At 39.9% G+C, this 24,521-nt stretch overlaps 1 protein-coding gene across 1 annotated transcript in view; it reads right to left on the reverse strand.

Annotated features, from left to right (window-relative positions):
* Positions 1–20,776, reverse strand: part of LOC110925222 (calphotin-like) — a 66,968-nt gene extending 46,192 nt beyond the window's left edge. The window contains exon 1 of the mRNA XM_022169189.2: positions 20,479–20,776. Within this exon, the coding sequence (XP_022024881.2) occupies positions 20,479–20,776 (298 nt within the window). The remainder of the gene's footprint in view (positions 1–20,478) is intronic.
* Positions 20,777–24,521: the final 3,745 nt, after the last annotated feature.

Here is a 24,521-nt window from a genome sequence, read left to right on the forward strand (position 1 = left end):
TAAGAGTGCATGCAAGTGCTCACAATGTTCTTCCTAACTTTTTGAATAAATAAGTATATCGTCGATGAAAACGATTACAAATTTATCCAAGTATGGTTTACAGATCTGATTCATCATGTCCATGAATGCTGCGGGTGCATTCGTTAATCCGAAGGGCATGACTGTAAACTCATAATGACCATACCTAGTTCTAAAAGCAGTTTTAGGTATGTCTTTTTCTTGGACTTTCAATTGATGATATCCAGAGCGTAGGTCTATCTTAGAGAAGTACCTAGCTCCCTGGAGTTGATCAAAAAGATCGTCGATCCTAGGTAATGGGTATCGATTCTTAATTGTAACCTTATTTAGTTCCCTATAATCGATACACATCCTCATTGATCCATCTTTCTTTTTCACAAACAACACTGGTGCTCCCCAAGGGGATAAACTAGGTTGTATAAATCCTTTGCTTAGTAATTCATCTAACTGCTTTTTCAATTCTAGCATTTCAGTGGGTGCTAATCGATAAGGTGCCTTGGCTATTGGTGTAGTTCCAGGAATTAAATGAATTCTAAACTCTACTTCTCTATCGGGTGGTAATCCGGATAATTCCTCTAGAAAAACATCTGGGTATTCTGAGACTACAGAGATGTCCTGAAGTTCCTTACTTTTAGTGTTAATAATTACGGAAATCATATACACTACTTCTTGTTTTCTTGAATAACTAGCCAACTTCATTACTGAAATGAATTTCAGTGGCTTTCGAGGTTTATCTCCTGAAATTGAAATTACCTCTCCTGTAGGGGTACGAATTTCTGCGGAATTCTTATCACAAAGGATTCGAGCATGGTTTGCTACTAACCAATCCATTCCTAACACCACATCGAATCCGCTAATTTCATAGGTAACAGGTTTGCAGAAAACTTATGGCCTAAAAGTTCTATTTTTCCTTCTTGCAAAATCTTATTTATGTTAACAGAATTCCCATCTGCCGTTTCGACTGTAAAAATCTGCTTAAGGGTGGTTAAGGGTAACTTAAGAGCTTGGCAGAATGAAGTATTGATAAAACTTTGGTTGGCACCAGAGTCGAATAGTACTTTTGCATAAACGTTGTGAACTAAAAACGTACCGGCTATGACGTCGGGAATTAGTTCGGCTTCCTGAGTAGTCAACTGGAATGCTCTTGCATTCTTCTTGGTTGTTCCGTCGGTTGGTTTAGCCTTGTTGTCTGCTGGGTTGACCAGTTTGGGGCATTCAGGTCTGAAATGTCTGGCTTCTCCACAGTTATAGCAGATCCTGGTCTTTTTCCTACAATCTTCCTCACGATGCCCTATGGCTTTGCAAAAGTTACAGGTTTCATTGCATTTTCCAAAATGTTTCTTTCTGCAATTCCTGCAGAAAGGCGGAGTGGAAGATTGCCCGATTCCCCTTTTCTTGAACTTGTTGTTATTACCCATACGAAATCCTTGGGTAATTTTCTAAGCCAATTCCTTCTTCCTGTTTTCTTCCCTTGTGCGCACCAGTTCATCAGTTAGGGTGTTAGCTAATTCCACAGCATCGTCAATAGTGCGGGGTCTCGTAGCTTTAACGATGTTACGGATTTCGCCAATTAATCCCCAAATATAACGGGAAATAAGCACCGGTAAGCCAGGGTTGGTACCACTCTCACATATTCAAAGAATGTCGAAGTATATCCTAGACAATCTACGCCTACCATACGATGTCTTAGGAACTTATTTGCCATTTGTTCCTTTTCATATTCAGGGCAAAATTTTCTTTCTACAAGACTCTTAAATTCTTCCCAGTTCATAGCATAGGCCATCCTTCTTCCTTTTGCTTGTAATACCGTGTTCCACCATTCTAGCGCCCCTTCCTTGAATAAATTTGACGCATACATCACCTTATCTTCTTCGGCACATTTACTTATTGCAAGTACTGCTTCGGTTTTCTCTAACCAACGCAGTGTTGCAGTTGCCCCTTCATTACCTGCAAATTCTGCTGGTTTACAGGCAAGGAATTCTTTGTAAGTGCAACCAGGCATTGCAGCTTTCATTTTCTTAGGAAGTGGGGCATGTCGTAGATTATTCTCGTCATGATTGCCGCCCCCATTTATGCTGTTACTGCCGTTATCTTCCGGAGTACGTTTACTAGGAATGATTTGTTGTGGTTCAGTAGGTTTCTGAGCAGCAGCCAGGATGGCTGGAATAGCATTGGCTATCCCTTGAGCAACAATATTCTCGATATCTTGTCTAGTCATATATTGGTTTTCCTGATTTTGCTTAGATTGGTTTTCTTCATTAACTGGTTCATTATTAGCGTTTTCCATCTGTTTATTATTGTAAGTGTAACTTATTAGTGTCAAATAATTGATAATCAAATATATAGATTATGTACACATAGCCACACAAAATATTTTTACAACACGCATATATAGCCAAAATTGTCGATTTCTCGACTTTCATTTTTATAGATTATATAGGCATCCATACACACTGTTTATCTTACAATGTTTTATTTCTATTTTACAGTGTTATATGTTTTGTTACTACTTGTTATTATACAACCACAGCTTCGTAACCCACTATTTCTTTGTCAACTGGCATTTTAGTAGCGATGCTCCCTTTCGTCATATTTCCAGGAGATTTGTTCCCCTATTTCCCGGATCCTATTCCCTGTACCTATCAGTTCTTCACCAAACTGACGAAGTTCGGCTAAGTTTTCGTTGCTCATCGGCGGGTTGGGGATAGGTTCTGGATTAAACTGAGGGAGAAAGGTATAAGGACTATTAATTATGTTTTGGAATTGCCAGTCGTTCGTCCACCACTCTTCCATTTCGCCTAAAGGTCGAGTGTGGATTAGAGGGTCTGGAATAACTGGTTCCAGATTTACTGGGAGTTGGGTTTCGGAAGGAAAAGGGTAAAGGTTGTTGTTGATAGGTCTAATGGTATCACAGTTTGCCAGGAGGCGTTATTTCTTCAGTTTGTTTAGAACTCTCTCCAATTTCTATTCCTGTTGGCCTAGAATTTTCCCTGATTTCTATCTCTGCTGGCCTAGAACTCTCTCCAGTCTCGACCCCTTTTCCTTTATCCATAGGGTTTTCTACTTTGGGGAGTTTCCTAGTTGTTGGTTTCCTCCTGCGCACTTTCCTCCATCCTACATATCTTCTTCTTTTCTTAAGCTTTGCCTTTTCCGGAGGTGGAGTTTGAAATTCCAGGGGTTCCTCCACATCAGCAAAATAACCAGTAAAGTCGTTGGAGACTTCGATTGGTACTGGATAGAGATTGAGATTCTGAAATGCTTCAGATAGCTCACTTATGCTGTTTAGCATATATGCGAAATGCACAAAAATGCTAAGTTAAAATCTTATAAGGAAATTTAGATAAACATTCCGTTTATTGCATATCGAAAGACTAATTTTACAAAGGATAACGGAAAATTTAAAACACACTAAGATTTATTTATTTACGGAGTAGTGGTTTTCTGGATAAAGATGCTAATACTGGATCAGGCTTATTAGAGGTTTGTATTCTCTGCTACAGTAGCTAGCATATAGAGGTTAGCCGATTTTTCGTCTAATTTATCTTCCCAAGGTGGATTATTGCCTATTTCCCGGATTTCTGGATTAAACCCCACTTTCTTGAATTGGGGTTTCTTTCTTTTCTCCTGACTTTTCCTAATAATCGAATTTCTTTTCTCTGGGGTAAGAGGATTCTCATATTGTGCTTTACGGACAAATATCCCTTCTTCCAGATCTGCTGGGTATTTTGAGGAAGAGGTTCCCTTTTCTTTAGGTGCAGTATCTAATTTGTGATAGATGGCAGAAAGTCTTTGTTTACCCATACTGTAACTAACAAATAACTAGTTAAAAACACATAATCACAGAATGGCAATTTAAGTATTCCTCAAGTAATTTAATAGACTTAAATCAGTGGCAAGCTTATATCAGTGGCTCTGATACCACCTTTTCCTGTCACGGCCCTTGGCCCCGGTTTGACCCGGTCCAGAGCCGCGGGACAGGAAATCCCGTGGTGTTAAATTTAAGCGACAACAGAAGTCTTTTAATACATGATCTTTTAATATTGAAACTGCCTGTTTACATAATTTAGGGATAAAACCTTGTAATTTACAATAAGGTGATTTCACTGGGAAATCTTTATTTTACAAAACATGTTTCTTTATTTATTTACATTGAGCCACTTCTCTAAGCTTGTAGTGCCTCACGGCACTTTTCTTGGATCACAACAGATTACCTAAAACATGTTTGAAAAAGGTTTTGTCAGCGGGGAAATACTGAGTGAATCATTCAGTTTAATGAAAACGATACATTTGTTATAATCTACAGTATTAAGAGCGATTACAATGTTTCTATATCAACCATATACCCACGGTATTTGTCACTTGACTACCCATTGGCTATCTCGTTGTCCAAATGGTGTCTGTGACTATGGTCAGATCACCCATTGGCTAACTCGTTGTCCAATGGTGACGGGAAATAAGTAAAGTATACAAAACCCCACATACCGGCTGTAACTTGGTGATTACAAAGACTTAATCCCTGTAATTATAACTTTGAAAATAATTTGGAGTTTTGTAAAACAGTTGATAAAAAGAGAATGACTCACAATACAGATTTAACGAGCAGTGTATAAGCCTACTGATTAGCATTGTTTATCCTAATTTAAATAACAATGCACACAAACTGGGTTAGTAACTTATACAGCAGTTACGACAATTCACGAGATTAAACCCTCACAACGATTGACAAAGTGCAATACTTAAACATCCAGAGGATTCACAACGAATGACAGAGTATAGCCCGAGTTCGAGCAGTACTCAAACATCCTGTCGGAATCACGACAAATGACAAAGTATAAAACCAATTTGAGCAGCACTTAAACATTCGTTGGATAGTTTCAATCGATCGGACGTTGAATCGTAATAGCGATCGAGTTAATACCCGATATTGCAGCGCCTCGCTATACTAATTGAATTTTCGAGTTTACAGTAGTGAGAATTCATTTTTACGAAAAAGTTGCAACACCAGTGGACTGTGCATGCAACAGGCTATTTATAGCTGAAATTGGGACTTTACGCGGCCCGCGTAAGCCTTCGGCTTACTTTTACGCGGCCCGCCTGGCCGCCTAGTCTAGGCATAGGCTTGATTGGTCACAAGTTGGTCCCCAGCTGGTTAACACGTGGCCCCGACATCCTTATCCGATCAACCTTAAGTTGACGTGGCCCGCGTAAGACAAGGCTTGTCTTTTACCCGGCCCGTCTGAGACCCAGAATTTTGTTTTTCTTGATTTTTAATATGGTTTTGGGTTTCAGGGGTCCGGGTTTATAAATACGGGTATTTTTAGGAAATTTTGAGAGTCCTTACAGATTGTTTCTCATCTTCATCTACAATAGTACCCTCATCAACGCCAATAATGCCATCCGACACCGAAAGAAGCTTCATACCATTCAGTTTTAAAAGATATTTAAAACGTGTTTTGTCAAAAGCTTTGGTATGTAAATCCGCTTTCTGTTCGTCAGTGTGGATTTTCTCAATTCGAATCAACTTCTTCTCGAAGCAATCTCGAATGAAGTGATGTCGAATTTCTATGTGTTTAGTTTTAGCGTGATGTACTGGATTTTTTGTTATATTAATAGAGGCCTCATTATCAACAAAAAGAGGTGTGTCAAGAAACTACAAACCGTAGTCGCGCATCTGTTGCTGTATCCACAGGATCTGAGAGCAGCAACTGCTAGCAGACACGTACTCCGCTTCACATGTGGATAGCGCCACAGACGTTTGTTTCTTACACTGCAAGGTAACCAAGTGAGGTCCAAAGAACTGGCATCCTGCAGTTGTTGATTTTGCATTGACTTTGCAGCATCCGAAATCTGAGTCGGAATACCCTTCGAGCGTGAAATCGCCTTTTCTAGGATACCATAACCCCAAAGACGGAGTTCCTTTCAGGTAGCGTAATATCCTCTTCACAATAATCATGTGCGAAGCTCTCGGGTTAGATTGATATCTTGCTGCGAGGCACGTTGGGTACATGATATCGGGTCGTGAAGCAGTTAAGTACATCACAATGAACCGATCATGGAACGATAGAACGTCTCATCAGCCCTATCTCCGGTGAGATCTGGGTGAATCCCATGATTCGTTGCTAAAGGGGTAGCAGCTGGAGTAGAATTTGACATCCCAAATTTCTCTAGAATATCATGAATGTACTTCGTCTGGTGAATGAAAATTCCCTTAGGCAGTTGTTCAACTTGAAGTCCCAAAAAGAATTTCATCTCCCTCATTGATGACATTTCGAATTTTTGCTTCATCACCTGTTCGAAATCTTTGCATAGATTCTCATTCGTTGACCCAAATATTATATCATCCACATATATCTGAACTATCAGAAGATGTCCGTCGACCTCTTTGGTGAAGAGAGTGGCATCCACTTTTCCACGAATGAAGTTGTTGGCTAGTAGGTGTTGAGACAAAGTCTCGTACCAAGCTCTCAGGGCCTGGTGTAAACCATACAGCGCTTTGTCCAGTAAGTAGACCTTGTTCTTGTGGATCGGATCAGTAAAGCCGGGTGGCTATTCGACATATACCTCCTCTTTAACCTTCCCATAAAGAAACACTGATTTTACATCTAGCTGATATACTTTGAAGTTCTTCCAAGATGCAAATGCAAGGAAAATTCTGATTGCTTCTAGTCGTGCCACAGGAGCATACACTTCAATAAAATCAATCCCCTCCTGTTGACTAAAGCCCTGAACAACGAGTCGAGCTTTGTTTCGTACAACAAATCCTCTGTCGTCTCTCTTACATTTAAATACCCATTTCGTACTAATTTTCCTGTGACCATCCGGCAAATCCACTAGCTTCCACACTCCTAACTTTTCAAACTAACTCAACTCTTCTTGCATTGCATGGACCCAAGAATCTTCAGTAAGTTCCTCTTTGTAAGTTCGCGGTTCGATCTGCGAAATAAAACAACTCAATGAAAATTCAGTTTGTAAAGGTGCTACTGTAGAATAAAAACATGTAAGGCCCTGGTCAATTTGACGTCTCGTGCGAACGCCCGATTGCAACTCTCCAATGATCAACTCATCTGGATGGTATGAAAGAGTTCATGGCATTACTTCGCTTGGAACATCTACATCGCCTTCCAGATTAGTAACATTCTGATTTGCACCTTGTTCACTAATTTGGTTTGTTTGACTTGAACCCTGAATCTGATCCCCCTCAGAATCTGAATCACCACGATCAAATATCGGCATATTCTCAGATTCTTGATTATTATTCTGATCCGACTGATTATCTTGAGCAACTTCATTCTGTTGGACATCATCATGTTCACCAGCATTGCTAGGACCTGCTTCATCGTCATTTGAAGTTTCCTGTGGTCGTCTAGAATACTCAGCTGGGAACCTTTGCTGCGACTCGTACTCTCGCAAAATATCCAACTCATCAAAGAAATCTTCTTCTTCCTCTGATTCTTCTCTCATGTCAAACGAATCCCACAATTTGTCATAATGATAACGCCATGAATCTCCAGGATTCTGCTGCGGCATTGTATGACCTTGACATTCAACATTTGGAGCTTCAATAATCCGATTCTCACTTGGAACGAAGACACGTCGCATAGGACTTGCATAACCAACAAATATACCCTCAATGCACTTCGGACCAAACTTTCCATAAGGTTCTAGAACAGTACAGGGTGACCCGAACGGTTCAAGATACTTCAAATTAGGTTTGCGGTTATTGATCAGCTTAAAGCATGTTTTGTTGAACTTCTTGACAGTGAGAACTCTGTTGAGCGTATAGCATTCGGCGGAAACAGCTTCAGCCCAAAAATTTATTGGTAACTTTGAATCTGCGAGCATTGTTCTAGCCGTCTCGATTAGTGTCCGGTTTTTGCGTTTTGCAACTCCATTCTACTGCGGAGTGTACGGAGCACTAAACTCATGCAATATACCTCTTTCATCACAAAATTCTTCCATCTTGCTGTTCTTGAATTCAGTACCATTATCACTTCGAATTCTTTTGATACGCCTTTGGTACAGATTCTCAATCTTCTTGAACAACGCCATCAAACTGTCATAAGTTTCATCTTTTGACTTCAAAAACGATACCCAAGAAAATCTGGAATAATCATCAGTAACGACCAAACAGTAACGATCTCCTGTAATACTTTTGACATTCACAGGACCGAATAAATCCATGTGAAGTCTTTCCAAAGGTCTTGAAACTGAATTGACTTGCTTTGTAGGGTGTGACTTTTTCTTTTGCTTGCCTTTAACACAGCTAATGCACTCCCCTTCCAGATGAAAACCTTTGATGTGAACTCCAGTAACCAAATCATTGTGCACCAGGTGATTCATTTTTCTCAGATGTATATGCCCCATCTTGCAGTGCCACAATCTCGATTCTTTTTCAGTTGCTCTGGACACAAAACAATGAGCCTGACCCGTGGCTGTAGTAGCTACACTCATATCCAACACGTACAGATCACTAACTCTTGGTGCCCTCATGATAATCCATTCCTCAGGGATAACAAATCCTGGCTTCAAGATCAAACATTCTTTATCAGTGAAGTGAATAGTGTACATCCTGTCACAGATCTGCGAGATACTCAGCAGATTATTCTCCAGCTTAGCAATGTAGTTAACTCTTTCAAACGTCACAATCCCATTGGATAACGTTCCTTCACCAATAATCCTACCGCCTTGATTACCCACGAAACCAACATATCCTCCATTGAAATTTTTCACATCGTACAGCAACGCAGTCTTCCCTGTCATATGTCGAGACGCTCCACTGTCCATAATCCAACGTGAAACTAATCTCGGAAGTTCCTGCACATATCACAAATTGATTTAAAACACATTTCAATAAAGATGTCGATTCATGCTTCGCGATCAAGGAAGCTCCGGCATAGACCACAAACACCTATTTAGATTTTGAAACTACCCAAGCCTCTTTTGACTTAGGCAACTCAATTTTAATGTGAGATTTTGTAGTGTAAAGTGGCGGAAAATTTTTGTCATTCATTTTCAAATTTTCTTCAGACCCAACCTCAACCTTTTTGTATAAGAAAAACTCATCTTTCTGAGGTTGACCAGATGGTTGATCTTTCTTTTGAATATTTTTCTTTTCCGAAACCATGGATTTTTCAAGTTTTTCATAATAATCCAAAGCTACATCCATCTTCACCGGTGTGGTAGAAGATGATTGTTTTTCAGTCTCAGGAACCTTTGGTTTTGAATCACTTGCTTTCTGTACAACAACTTTCGGCTTCCATGTTTGTTGAGATGATGCAACCCGTTTGTAAAACTTGTCATTTTTAGTTACCCCTTTCTTTACGGGTTCAGTTTTGACTTTGGTGTTGTCATTTTTCAAACTCTTTTTCTCAACAACCAATGGAGCTTTTCCCTTCGCATTAACATTCTTTTTCTGAATCTTCACAGCTTCAGTCTTAGGCTTCACGTTGGTACACTTTCGTGCAATATGTCCAACTTGATTACATCTGAAGCATGTTCGAGTGTCAGTTACTCGACTTGTGCCTTCAGACTGAGACTGTGAAGCTCTCTTCTCAAAGAATTCTTCATTTAATTTCGAAAAAATCTTTTTCTCTTCATTAGAAAGTGAACTCGAACTGTTCACAAACACTTTCTTCTCGGATAACTTCTTGTTTTGAACTTTTTTCTTTTGATAACTCTTACCACCCTGATAACCACCCGACCAATTGTTTCGATTGTTGTTATGAAAACGTGGTGGAACAACAGGCTTTTTGTAGTAAGCTTTATCTTTCTCAAAACTCATTTGCCTTTTTGTTTGTTTTAATCTTTTCACTTCTGACAAATCAATTTCAACCATTTTAAAAACATTTGTCAATTTTGAAACATTTACATTCTCCAGAGGAAACTCAGAATCCGAATATAACTTATCAGATCCCGACATCCTGTACATGACAAGAGTAGGTTCATCATTTAAGTTGTTTTTGGACTTTTGTTTCAGAATGTATTTGTCCAAGAAACATTCATCATCTTCAGCTATATCACTTTCAGACATCAAAACACTTTCAGCTGTGCTTTTAACAATCTCTGTCTGAACACTATCATCAGATGATGAAGGAGAAAATGTAACATCAATTGAATCGGGAAGTTTGACTTCATTTTCTTCTTCAATTTCAACCAACCCAGATTGCTTTTTCGAATAACTGTCAAGAACTGGTGGTGGAACTTGATGAAAACCCACCCCGGTTCCATCAGAGTACACATCTTCGCCTGCTTTGTTTTCCCAATGGGTTTGGGAACAATGTGTTGCAAAACAAAGCTTGCGGAGTTGTAACTCTTAAGCTTCAACTGGATTTGCTCATTTTCGATTTCAGCTTCTTGAACTTTAAGTTTTAATTTTGAGATTTCATCCAGTTGTTGGTTGATTAATTCTTCTTTTATCCTAAGAACACTTGACAAATGAACATTTTCTTTATATGTTTTACCATTTCTATCATCATTATCTTTCATTGTACGTTTAAGCTTCTCAAATTTTTCAGTGATCTGACGATTTTCAAGAACTAACCTTTCATTTTCTTTTTTAACCTTTTCATAGTCAATTTTATCATTTTTAGTTTTGTTAGTTAATTCTTTTAACCGTTCAGTTGAAGCTTTCACCATTTTATCTCGATCAAGGATTTGATCCTCAACACTTCTGACTCTAGCAATCAGATCATCAACCTTCTTACCGTTGAGATAAGTGACTGTGCTACAAACTTTGCATTCCTTGATGCAATTTTTGCAGTCAACATCACCATTGACTTTCTTACCTGACTCAGTCGGTGACACGTTTGAACTGACCTGGCTTTTAGACTCAGAGACGGATTTAGAATCTACCTCAAGCGCCTTAGCAGCCAGCACCTTGTCAGCCATCTTTCCCATGTTTTCAGCATTCAACTCCTGTGTCGTGTCAATGATTCTAGTGTCAATGTTCTTTGACTTCTCTTTCTCTTCTTTCTCCTTCTCTTCTCCGCTTCCCCACCATTTCCTTTGCCAGTAATCATCTTCTTCTTTCATCTCTTTGATTATGGTTTCCAAATCAAGAGTGTTATGGTCAATAGCAATGTTTCGTTGGGGGTCAAGATAACATTCTCTGTCTGGATCCCATCTACTTGTGTCACACCATGGCTTTGCGGAAGCGTGGGTTAATTGGTGTGACTTCTTAATACCATAGCAACAATCATAACAATGCTATATGATAAAAACATGTGATATTCATCCAATAATAAGGTTCAGAAAATCCCATTTTCAACATTCACAAAATAAGTTACAAATCTTGACTTGATTTAAATGAGTTCATAAAAACTTATCAAAAGACTTTAAAACAATACTAGGTTTAGGGATATGTAACCCGTCCAGGAAGAGGTTACATCTTCTAAACCCTGGATGACTTCTTTATTCAAACGCAGCTTGGAAATATGTGCATACCGTGCCAGATCCGTTAGTTTCCTGAAATACATGTAGTTTGAAAAGTCAACATAAAGTTGACCGAGTTCATGTGTAGTGAGTATGTAAAAACCTTTGTGAGTATAAAATTACTGGTATGTAGCAAATAAGGAAAAAGAGACCACCAATGGTTTGCAAGGCCATCGATATGTGTGAAGTGCAAGTAGGAAGACTCAACCTAGCAGATTTTTGCGATGGGTACAAAGTCACCACCTGGTCCATTAGGCGGGCTCAGGGGTTGGGCTCGCTACACCCAGATAGATCTACCGCTACTGTCCCTCGGTCCTACCCTGAGGATTAATGGCCTCAAGTTTCCGCCTACCCACTCACATGATCGAAGTAGTAAACCTCCTTACGCTAACCATACCATGTATAAAGTACTTGTAATCATAGTAACATGTATTTCACCCCCGCAGTTTAGAAAACTGAAAGCATTTAAGAGAAAAGGGGGACATGAACTCACAGTGGTGCGCCTCTACCAAGTATATCTTCTGATCAAGCAGCTGTGCGACGACCTACACGTACTAACTCTATCAGACGGACGGCCGTGCCTTAGCTTCATGGTTTAAGTTTTTGGGAAATAGTTAGACAACTATTTCGTGTTTACATTTAGTAAATACTTGGTAATTATTTTCCTTCCCAAGGATGGGGGATTTAATACATTTGCGTTTGTGAAATTCGAAATATATTACTAAGTCTCACTTAAAATATATTTTATTCCTAACTCCAAAATATAAGTATTTTTCTCAAAAATATTATATTTTTATTTCACATAATTTTCCCCAAAATAATACCTTGACAAAAATACGCGTTCATAAATATTTTCTTAAAATGCGTAAGTTACGTTTTAACGATCGAGTGGTAATAATAATGACCGGTGTAAGTTATATATTTACCATAGAGGCGTTCGTATTATTTTGGAGTCGTTAACACGGTAATATTATTTTTACCTTAAAAATAATCTTTGTATATTTCACAAAACAATCATAAACACATAACAAGTGACGTTATGAAAAATATATACTAAGTATTTATATTTACCAAGTTTTATTTTGTGAAATCCCACCTCCGATATTTTGTAAATAAAGTCGTGGCAAAATCTATACTTTGAAAACATGTCAAAATGTATTTCTAACACTTGTAGTGAAAATATTTCTAAGTGTTAGGTTTTTGGAAAAATTTAGCCAGAGTTTCCTCTGTAACTGGAGGTGGCCACGCTTTCAAGCGTATCATTTTCTTTTATAAATCAACCAACCATTTTCTCATTCAATCAAAACAACGTTCAAAGCAACAAACTAGTCAAAATATATACAAATCGCATAAATTACATGAACTTGTAGTTTATCCCGTAATATGAAGTAAATCCCATTATTTTTAGTGGATCTTTATATAAATCAGTCCGGTTTCGTAAAAACCTCATTTTTAAAGAAATTCAATCTTTACAACTTCTTGTAGTATTTAACAAAACTCGTTCTTTGTCGAAACTTAGTGTTACACAAGTGTTTATACACTTGTGAGTTTAAAAATCATTCTTGTTCATGTAAGATCCGGTTTTAGAAAATATGATTTCTTTGACACTTGGTCCTTTGAAAATACCGCTTGTAGATCCGCAGATCTACTAGTTTTGAACACTATTTCGTAAGTAAAATCAATTTTATACAAGTTCAAGTTTCGTGTGTGGTAGAGTTTCATCATTTAACCCTTGTTACACTTAAACAAGCTTTATGTCATGATCCATGATCATGACCAAGCCGGGTTAAACGATGATCCGAGCTACCACAACATAGATCGGGCCTAAATAACTACACAAATCAAATACTACAAGATTTACACAACAATTTAGTTTTTAACCATCACTTTTAGCATTTTTAGTAGACTTTTAGGTATCATCTTGCATGTTTACGAGTTTTAACCGTTACATATCCTTTTAACCACTTTAAAATAGTTCGAGAGTGTGATTATAGTAACTTACTACTAGCTCGAGGCTAGGGAAGATTCTAGACGCAAAATGAGTGGATAAAAGCAATAAGATGAGGTCCTTCGAGTTCCGAATGCACCAAGCTTCCTTGTAGGTGATCCTTAACACTTGTATGTCCTTAATCTAGCTTGATGGAAATTGAAAGATGGATGGATGATCATGGGGGTGTTCGGCCGAGAGTTAGTAAGAGAGGGAGAGAAAGATGTGTTGTGTGATGTGTGTTATGAAGTGATAAATGTGTTTAGCTAGGAACTTATAGGCAAAATAAATGATCATTAACCAATGGACCATATGTCTAATAGATATGGGACACACATGATTAGTTTAATCAAATAAAGGACATGGGTGTCCCCCAAGGGGACGAGTTCGGTTGGGGGGGGGTTATCTAGTTAGTTTCCAACTAAACACTAAGTATTAGTTAGGTTAGTTTAGTTAGTTTAGGGATTAACCCGGTTACTAGTGTGTCATGCGTTATGGCGGGTGTTAGGGTATTCAGGGACCCTAACTTGCTCAGAAAGAGATAAACAATGTTAATGGCAATATTTTCATGTCCCGGGTAAAGTCCGGTTGTTCGGTTGGATAGTAATCCGTTAAAGCGTTTAACAAAGCTTTAAAGTATCGTTATTATCAATTTTAGTGACACAACTTATTCCCGACACTTTGGAAAGTGTCTAGTAATATTTTTCACATGTTTTGGCACTTTATTAGTTAGCTAAAAGCTGAGTTGTTAACTAAAGTGCTGAATTTTGTACTTAAAGTACGTTTTAGGCACATCCTGTCATTGTAACTTATTCCTAGAGACGCAGTTCTACAACCCTTGTATCCCTACACTCACTACTAGTGTAGTAAAATATTTCTGGCTCATACAGGCCTTAGAGGCAGTATCTGCCTGGTGCTAGTTATGACAGCACGTTCAATAGGTTATCCGTTCATAGTGCTACTGTGCTTTTGTGCATCATGTTTGTCACTAAGGTTTAGCATTTAAATAATGTAGTGACTGTAAACAGAGTATGATGCAGGTATGTACAAGTATCAGTAATCAAGTAGCAGTTTGTCCACAATTTCAGGTAAGCACAGCAATTAAGCAGTAAATTATTATTAATTAAGTCGTACGGATACCTGGTTTAGTGAGGGTTGTCACATTCTCCCCCCGTTAAAGAAATTTCATCCTCGAAATTTGTACTACCTTAACTCCTCTTGGTCACGTCACGCAAGTATAACATTGAGGTAGATAGTCATCAAACCGCATCAAAGCTTACTCACACTTGCTGGTTCCAAGAATATTTAACAATTCGCACCCTAGGGTTAAGAAGGTGGGTGCTCATAGCAGTTGATGTTAGAAGTACAAAATGTGTTTTACGTATAGCCTAATAAGATCCTCAATGTCCGGTCGCAGTATCCGAGCGAGTTTTCACGAAACATAGCACCCTCTATATAAATTCAGAAATTTTCAACTCAAATGAAATGGTAAAGTGATCTGTCAACTCCCAAGTAGACGAGTGGCAAGGTTCAGTGCGTTGAATATTTTGATCGGCGAGAATACACCGAATGAATACAAACGAATCTGGTGTATTATTGCTTTGATTTGTAGTTGCATCAGGAATATGTAAATGACAAGTCAACAAAAGTTTATGTATTTTGCGTGGAACGGTTGTCCATGATTAGCACAAGCTACAAGTTTGTAATGACACCACCAGGTGTCGCAATGACATAATTTCATAATAGTGGTGATTGAACAAGTTCACCGTGTTTGAGATCAGATGAAGGTGTACCGAAACAATATGAAGATTTGACTTATGCCATGTTACAGAGTTTCCAATTAAATACGGAATATCAAAGAACCACTGTTTCCAATCGAAGATGAAATGTAATAAGCATCGCAAGGCATTTGATTGACAACGAAGGAATCGTTAGGAGGTACATTGTGCTTATGGAATGAATATATGTACCATTATCTTAACACACAATTGTGTTGAGACCGCTTTGTTTGTGAAGATCGCAAATGGATTGTTAACAACTAAATAGGGAATTGAATTCGTATACGAAGTGGGTAACCAAATTAGCGCAAGCTTCAATTTTGCGAAAATATCACCGCAAGGTATCAAAATAGATCAAACGTTTTAGTGGAGTCGTAGACCGACCAAATCTACTACAACTCGAAACAAAAGAATCTTTGCCAGAGTATTAGAATATGATGCTCTCAATACATCATATGGCGCCTTAAATCAAATATGTGAACTGGATAAGTTCAAGCAATTGAACTTGGTTTCAATGTAACTCGACAATAAACATATGTATCAACAAGGGAATCTTGGCAGGGTAGTAAACATGTAACTTGAAAAAAAACGGTTTCAAGAACATGTGTTGACTTGATAACAAAAGAGTCAACAATGACAAGAATGTAGATCATTCGAATCACAAACCAGTGTTTAGATTTAGCAACGTAACATCGGAGCTTTAATGAAACGTTTATTCGAAATGGAACCGCATGCGTAGCAAAAGGTGCATGTGTGGCAAATAAGTTTCCAAGAAAATGGAGCAATGTGTGTTTGCTATATTGAAGAAACGACCAAGTATTCGAAACAAACATGTGTTCGCTCTCAGCGAAGGAAATCAACGTGATGCAACTACTTTGAGGGGAGTAGAAACGCAATATCTACTCGTTAGAAGTAAGAGTGAAGACTTCAATGGAAGCAAATTTAAGTACTTTCGATTTTGAAATGACAAGTTTGTCAAGTTGATGACGTTTGATTGAGTTGACAGATATGGTTCCTAGATGTAAGGCTTCTAGTTCCTCCGGATTCCGCACCTCATGTGGATCTGACTTATACATTGTGTAGGAAGCAGCATTTTGTTTATGTCTAAGCATAATCATTGTCCCACAATTTCATCCTGGTATATTCCCTGAATTTCTCTGCTGACGATGTTCGATCGTCGATCAGTCGTGTAGTAGTAGTTGGATCATCATAGTCAGTTGTGTAAGAAGTTCATTAATCCTCAGCAAAAGCCACCGACTCTTGTATGTTAGCCCGTTCGGCTCCTGGTCATTTGGAAGTTATTCGTCCTTTCTTTTGGCGAGCAGAACTGAGGTTATCCAAAACAAAAGTTTTGGTCTGTTATCTTCCTTCTCTATCAACCATTGAGGTTGCACTGTCAATCCTTGCATCTCCAAAGGTGTAAGTCGCTCGAGGTGCTTTGGCTACAGGCGCGTGGCCTGGAATCAGATTGATGCAAAAATTCGACTTATCGTTGAGGAGATTACTCTGGCAAGTCTTCGAGGAAGACTTCAGGGTATACTCCGATCACGGGGGTATCGTTAAGTTTTAGTTCTTCGGCTCCCTTGTCCCCGACATGAGCCAGGTAGCAACACATCCTTCCCACAACAACTTTCGTGCCATAAGTAATTCGTGATCGGTGGTGGCGTATCCTGCTTCGTGAGTCACAATCATTCCTTCATCCGTCATCGAGGTGCGGATATCAACCTCCGCTCGATCGTTTGCCAACTAATACATCCAATTACCACGTTGAAGCTTCCCAACTTAACTGGCAATAGATCTAGCGTAAACTTACGCCCTCCGGGTTCTATTGTGCCGATTCCAGTTACTGCGTTGGCTTCCACTAGCTTCCCCTAAGCTAGTTCTAATGGGTACTGGAATAACTACTCACTCGCTACGTAAACCAATTATACTCTCGAACTCTAGAGGTGTGAATCGTACAATTTGTTACATTATCAAGTAGTACAGACGCATAACGTTGGGTACTATGGAACGTACCGACTTCCATGCTTGAATCCCTGGCGTGTCTCCCTAGCTTCGGTGGGGAGCTTTCATCCGTGTGCCTGATTGTTTTTAGGGCAATACTTTCTGAAATGCTTTTTGCTTCCACAGTTAAAACAACCTTGAGTACGTTTCTGTTTATCGCTCATTCTACTTTGACAATTGCTATTGTCGTTGTCCTCTTCGTGATCCTCACTACCGTCTTGGCCCCCATTACTATGTTCATTATTTTGCCAACAAGTTTCCTTGACATGTCCCACCTTGCCACAGTTACCACAATTTCCATATTTGCATCGCCCGACATGATAACGTAAACAATTGTCGCACTTAGGTAGGATACCCTTGTAATCTTTTCCCTTTTTGGCCTTCTTCTTGTTACTTACCCGAGTAACCATCTTGAAATTTGCGAGCTTCCTCTTGTTATCCCCAGATGCCTTTATAGCAGTCTCCTTTTTCTCCTCCGCAGTGGAAAACTCTCCTCGTCTAAGTGCTTCTTCCGTGAGTGCTATGCTTATGTTGATAGCCTCGGTGATCGTTGACGGTTTTGATGCTGTTACGAGGCTTAGAATCTGAGGTGCCAATCCCCTTATGAACTATTCAATTCTCTTAAACTCTGGTGTCCCCAAGAGTAAGGCAACTTGTGATAATTCGTTAAATCTCTGCACATACTCCGCTATCTTTGGTCCTTCCATTTTCAAGTTCCACAGTTCTGTCTCCAATCTCTGGACTTCTGCCCTCGAGCAATATCTTTCACGCATCAGACTCTTCAGTTCGTCCCACGTCATAGCATACGCAGCGGTCTCGCCCATTGTTCGAATTTGATGGTTCCACCATGACAGAGCCTCATCCAACAATAGTCCAGTTATGTACTTGACTTGATGTTCATGGTCACATTTGCTTAATCGTAAAACTGAATCTGTCTTTTCAACCCAGCGTACGAAGGCTAAGGCACCCCCGGTGCCGTCGAACTCTCGAGGTTTGTGGTCCAAGAACTGCTTGTAGGTGCAGCCGTTGGGGGGGTTATTTCCTGAGGTACCTCCGCTGCAATCGGAGCGTTGGGCCTCGTACCGTGCGATGGCCTGTAAGAGGTGCTCTCGCATTTCCGCCTCTGTTGTAGGTAGAGGGTGGTTGATATTGGTGTTCCCTTGAGTCGACATCTTCCTAGAAGAAGGTCGGTTAGGTCAGGTCTTGTGAAGGACGCGAGCACATTAGTCTCTATTCAACGAGTAAGACCTCCTAGGTGTATTACATGTATATACGCAGTCGTTATACATTCAGTCACATATTATCTCATGTATTGCACATCTTGTAAATAGGAAGGTAGCAAGTAAGCATGTAGCATTATAGTTATCACACAAATACGTAGATCAACAGCATGCTTAGTGGGGACATAGCGGCGGAGTTTTCCGTTAGTCAGTGGTCGTAAGTATTGTCGCGTGTTTAAAGCTGATTGGGCTTTCATTATCCTCTGGCCACAATCACGGTGTTTCACAAAACGCGTCGCATCAGAAAGGACACAGGGTCACCCTACCCTTGTCCAACAAGTATTTTGTTGCATCAAAATTACGTAGTCAGAAGTGGTACTCAAAAGCCTCCGAAATCTCGGCTTATCATTGGCGTATTTACTCAAGCGTAATGCAATTTGCATAGTCCAGAAACCAACTATACTGGTTACTGAGGTGGAGGAGGAAAGAAAAGTAAACTGTCGACATGCGTGAATCCCTCCTCGAGCTAGGATATACGTTAAAGTAACTAGCTGATCTGTTGCTTGATAGTAAGGAAACGAGCATCAGCATCCTGGGAACGATGTACTAGTAACGGTCAAGTGCGCAAAAGGGGATCTTGAGGTATGTGGCGGATCAATGCATGCTGGCGAAAGACAAAGTGGAGGACGTGGTGTTTCACAGAAACTTTTTAGACAATATGCTGTCTTGTGATGTAGACGCTTAACTCCTGTTTTTGGTTATGTTATGTTTTGTATCTGAAGTTGCCGATCGTGGCGTCAGCTCAAGCTCCAACATTCTGCGGCTCATATCCTTAAACTGTAGCTGATGTTACAGGAGCAACTTATCCTGTGTGTGTTCTTCATAATGCGAGAAATGGTAAGGGTTTATAGTTAGCATAGTACGTTTATAGGGACCACCGAATCGGCTTATCAAGCGTTGTAGGGGTGAATGTAGCAAGCGGTGCGGCCTGGAGCATCTCTACGAGGCGCGGGTATATCCTGACAGGAAGTGTTAGGCATGATGGCGCAACGGGCGTCGATCCTCACAAGGGAAAACGAACCTCTTCACAAATGAGGGGGGCTGCCTGATGCAGGTAGTTATATGGGGTGCAATGTCTGGCAGTCTAAAAAGAAACAGGATCGTGACCACGTAAAGGTGTAGGTTCAGCGGGCGCAACATCAACTGACCCAAATGGTGTAGTAGCTGGCTTGGGTGCAGGCTCCGGGCCATGTGACGGTGTGGCGAGCATCAGTGGTGAGTGTGGGAACAAAAAGTGCATCCATAGGAACTGAAACGGGGGCTGAAACAGGAGTCACAGGAAACTCGAAAGGTAACCATTGTCATCGACTATCCACCCACTTCGGGTGTGCGCGTATCGAGGATCAACTTGGGTTGCAAGAGGCGCATGATTGAACTGTACAGGCACAGGGTCAGGAAAAGGGGCAATAACAGGATCAGTAGGCATATCAGTAATGTGAGGGGCATCAACATGGGCATCAACAGCATGCTCATCCTCCAACAGTGGAGCAACAATAGGATGATCATCGATAGTTACATCATTAATCGAGGATCAGCAGCAGGTACGTCAGCATGAATAGGGTCATGCTCAAATACGGGGTCTGGAGCAACTACTGGCTCGGGGGCTACGACAGGCTCGGGGTCATCGAACGCCATTTTAAATCAAATGCATGGTCAATGGGATCAACTGGGCCGACTGGGCCAACCGGGTCCTCCATAGGCTGATCCAGTGGTATAAACTCGATCTCCTGGTCGAATCCTGGGGAAAAGACAGGATCGGAATCCTCCTCAACATCGTGATCGAAAGCAAAGCTAGGGACAGGGGCTACAGCGGATGCCCTATCAGGATCTGAACCGTGAGAAAAGTGCTGCGCACTCTGAGTGTGGGATGATACGGAGGCCTCAGACTCGAAAGAGTCCGGGACGGGTGAGTGAGCAGGTGACTCCACAGCGGGAGCATCTGCGAGCAACAAAAGATCACCAGCAGCTAGAAGGGCCTCGCCCTGAACATCATCCTTTAGGGGCTCGTCATCAGCCTCGGCGTCGAGAAGTATATCGTAAGCAGGATAAACGGCCAAAGGTATGGGGGCAGGGATTTCTACGAGTGGTATGTCCACGGCCAAAGGGCCATCAGCGAGCTCGGCGGCAGCACCGGGTAGCGAGAAGAGCTGGAAATCATCCTCATCCGTGCTGGTGGTATTCGAAGTGTGCACCTCACTTTCTGTCATAATCTCATCGTTCGACACAATTGCTAAAGGATCCAAGGTGTCCGTCACTTCAGTATCTGAAGAGGAGGCCATGCCGTCTTGTAACACAAACACACACACATGCACAAATAATCAATCACATAGTCAAATAAACACATTATCCACCAATTAAGCATTCAAATAATTCCCCTAGTCCCACTAGCCTCCCAGTCTGCTAGACTGATATTCCTAGTCCCACTAGCCAAATTCTCCCAGCCTCTCAGACTGCTCTTCCTAGTATCACTAGCCAAATTCTCCCAGCCTCTCAGACTGCTTTTCCTAGTCTTACTAGCCAAATTCTCCCAACCTCTCAGACTGCTCTTCCTAGTCTCACTAGCCAAATTCTCCCAGCCTCTCAGACTGCTCTTCCTAGTCTCACTAGCCATCTACCTAAACCTCGTAGACCGAGCCTGGGCCTCTCAGACCGAGCCTCAGCCTCCCAGACTGAGCCTATAATTAACAAATAAAATGTGCTCAACATTTGTTTGTAAAAACGTTTTAGATCTGGACTTAAGTGGTATGCAGTGTAAAAATGTTTTCGTGAGAGCCCTAATGATCATAGTCTATACTCGAGAAAGAATCCTAGTTCGCTATGATCGAGGCTCTGATACCAAGCTGTCACACCCTGGCTTTGCGGAAGCGTGGGTTAATTGGTGTGACTTCTTAATACCATAGCAACAATCATAACAATGCTATATGATAAAAACATGTGATATTCATCCAATAATAAGGTTCAGAAAATCCCATTTTCAACATTCACAAAATAAGTTACAAATCTTGACTTGATTTAAATGAGTTCATAAAAACTTATCAAAAGACTTTAAAACAATACTAGGTTTAGGGATATGTAACCCGTCCAGGAAGAGGTTACATCTTCTAAACCCTGGATGACTTCTTTATTCAAACGCAGCTTGGAAATATGTGCATACCGTGCCAGATCTGTTAGTTTCCTGAAATACATGTAGTTTGAAAAGTCAACATAAAGTTGAGCGAGTTCATGTGTAGTGAGTATGTAAAAACTTTTGTGAGTATAAAATTCCTGGTATGTAGCAAATAAGGAAAAAGAGACCACCAATGGTTTGCAAGGCCATCAATATGTGTGAAGTGCAAGTAGGAAGACTCAACCTAGCAGATTTTTGTAATGGGTACAAAGTCACCACCTGGTCCATTAGGCGGGCTCAGGGGTTGGGCTCGCTACACCCAGATAGATCTACCACTACTGTCCCTCGGTGCTACCCTGAGGATTAATGGCCTCAAGTTTCCGCCTACCCACTCACATGATCTAAGTAGTAAACCTCCTTACGCTAACCATACCATGTATAAAGTACTTGTAATCATAGTAACATGTATTTCACCCCCGTAGTTTAGAAAACTGAAAGCAGTTAAGAGAAAAGGGGGACATGAACTCACAGTGGTGCGCCTCTACCAAGTATATCTTCTGATCAAGCAGCTGTGCGACGACCTACACGTACTAACTCTATCAGACGGACGGCCGTGCCTTAGCTTCATGGTTTAAGTTTTTGGGAAATAGTTAGACAACTATTTCGTGTTTACATTTAGTAAATACTTGGTAATTATTTTCCTTCCCAATGATGGGGGATTTAATACATGTGCGTTTGTGAAATTCGAAATATATTACAAAGTCTCACTTAAAATATATTTTATTCTTAACTCCAAAATATAAGTATTTTTCTAAAAAATATTATATTTTTATTTCACATAATTTTCCCCAAAATAATACCTTGACAAAAATACGCGTTCATAAATATTTTCTTAAAATGCGTAAGTTACGTTTTAACGATCGAGTGGTAATAATAATGACCGGTGTAACTTATATATTTACCGTAGAGGCGTTCGTATTATTTTGGAGTCGTTAACACGGTAATATTATTTTTACCTTAAAAATAATCTTTGTATATTTCACAAAACAATCATAAACACATAACAAGTGACGTTATGAAAAATATATACTAAGTATTTATATTTACCAAGTTTTATTTTGTGAAATCCCACCTCCGATATTTTGTAAATAATGTCGTGGCGAAATCTATACTTTGAAAACATGTCAAAATGTATTTCTAACACTTGTAGTGAAAATATTTCTAAGTGTTAGGTTTTTGGAAAAATTTAGCCAGAGTTTCCTCTGTAACTGGAGGTGGCCACGTTTTCAAGCGTATCATTTTCTTTTATAAATCAACCAAACATTTTCTCATTCAATCAAAACAACGTTCAAAGCAACAAACTAGTCAAAATACATACAAATCGCATAAATTACATGAACTTGTAGTTTATCCCGGAATATGAAGTAAATCCCATTATTTTTAGTGGATCTTTATATAAATCAGTCCGGTTTCGTAAAAACCTCATTTTTAAAGAAATTCCATCTTTACAACTTCTTGTAGTATTTAACAAAACTCGTTCTTTGTCGAAACTTAGTGTTACACAAGTGTTTATACACTTGTGAGTTTAAAAATCATTCTTGTTCATGTAAGATCCGGTTTTAGAAAATATGATTTCTTTGACACTTGGTCCTTTGAAAATACCGCTTGTAGATCCGTAGATCTACTAGTTTTGAACACTATTTCGTAAGTAAAATCAATTTTACACAAGTTCAAGTTTCGTGTGTGGTAGAGTTTCATCATTTAACCCTTGTTACACTTAAACAAGCTTTATGTCATGATCCATGATCATGACCAAGCCGGGTTAAACGATGATCCGAGCTACCACAACATAGATCGGGCCTAAATAACTACACAAATCAAATACTACAAGATTTACACAACAATTTAGTTTTTAACCATCACTTTTCGCATTTTGAGTAGACTTTTAGGTAGTGACAGTAAACAGAGTATGATGCAGGTATGTACAAGTATCAGTAATCAAGTAGGAGTTTGTCCACAATTTCAGGTAAGCACAGTAATTAAGCAGTAAATTATTATTAATTAAGTCGTACGGATACCTGGTTTAGTGAGGGTTGTCACAACTTGCTCTTTTTGCTTCAAGATAGATACCAGATATTCTGATCATTTTGTTCGTAGCTATCAGCTTTCTGTGACCATACTTCTGTTCTTCAGTTCTGTTATCTTTCCAAGGAACAGGTTCAGATTTTGCCATGAATGCATATCCAACCGCATCCTCCTCAGGTAACAACTCACTCTAGTCGTAACCTTCATCGTCGTAAATTACTGCAAGAGCTCTAGATTTCTCTTTGTTATCTTCAATCTGCTTCATCCTTGGTGGCTCTGATTTATTCTGATGATATATTGCCTTCTTGTAATAGTCTTCTCTGAATGGATTTTCAGACTCATCAGCATACGCGTTTCGGCATTCACGCTTAAAGTGACCTTTCTGTTTGCACTTAAAGCATGTCACTTTAGATTTGTCAAAGCCTAACTTGGTAGAAGGTCCACCAATTGACTTTCTCCCGGTTATCTCCATGAAACGCTGTGCCCGACGAACTGCACTGGCCATGCACCACCTTATGTCGATCAATTCCATTTCTTTAGGATCTATTTGATCATAGTCTTCTTTTGTTAGGTTGGTGTTGCCAATCTTCCCTGCTACAAGACTTTCATACGATTCCAGTACCGACGCTAGGAAAACCATCTGTTGCTTTGCTGACTCTTCGCTGAAATTCTGAGCAGTCTTTAAGTCTACAGCGATGTTGCATTGGAATAGCTTCTTTGCATCAGACTGATTTGAATGTGATGAAGAACCACTGTGAAATCCACTGCTTTGACTTTCTTTGCTAGTTGTGAAAACATTTTCAGCAAAAAACGCAGTCTTGGGAGATGTGTTC

The sequence above is a fragment of the Helianthus annuus genome, chromosome 17 (assembly GCF_002127325.2).
Source record: "Helianthus annuus cultivar XRQ/B chromosome 17, HanXRQr2.0-SUNRISE, whole genome shotgun sequence".
In the NCBI taxonomy this organism is placed as follows: domain Eukaryota; kingdom Viridiplantae; phylum Streptophyta; class Magnoliopsida; order Asterales; family Asteraceae; genus Helianthus; species Helianthus annuus.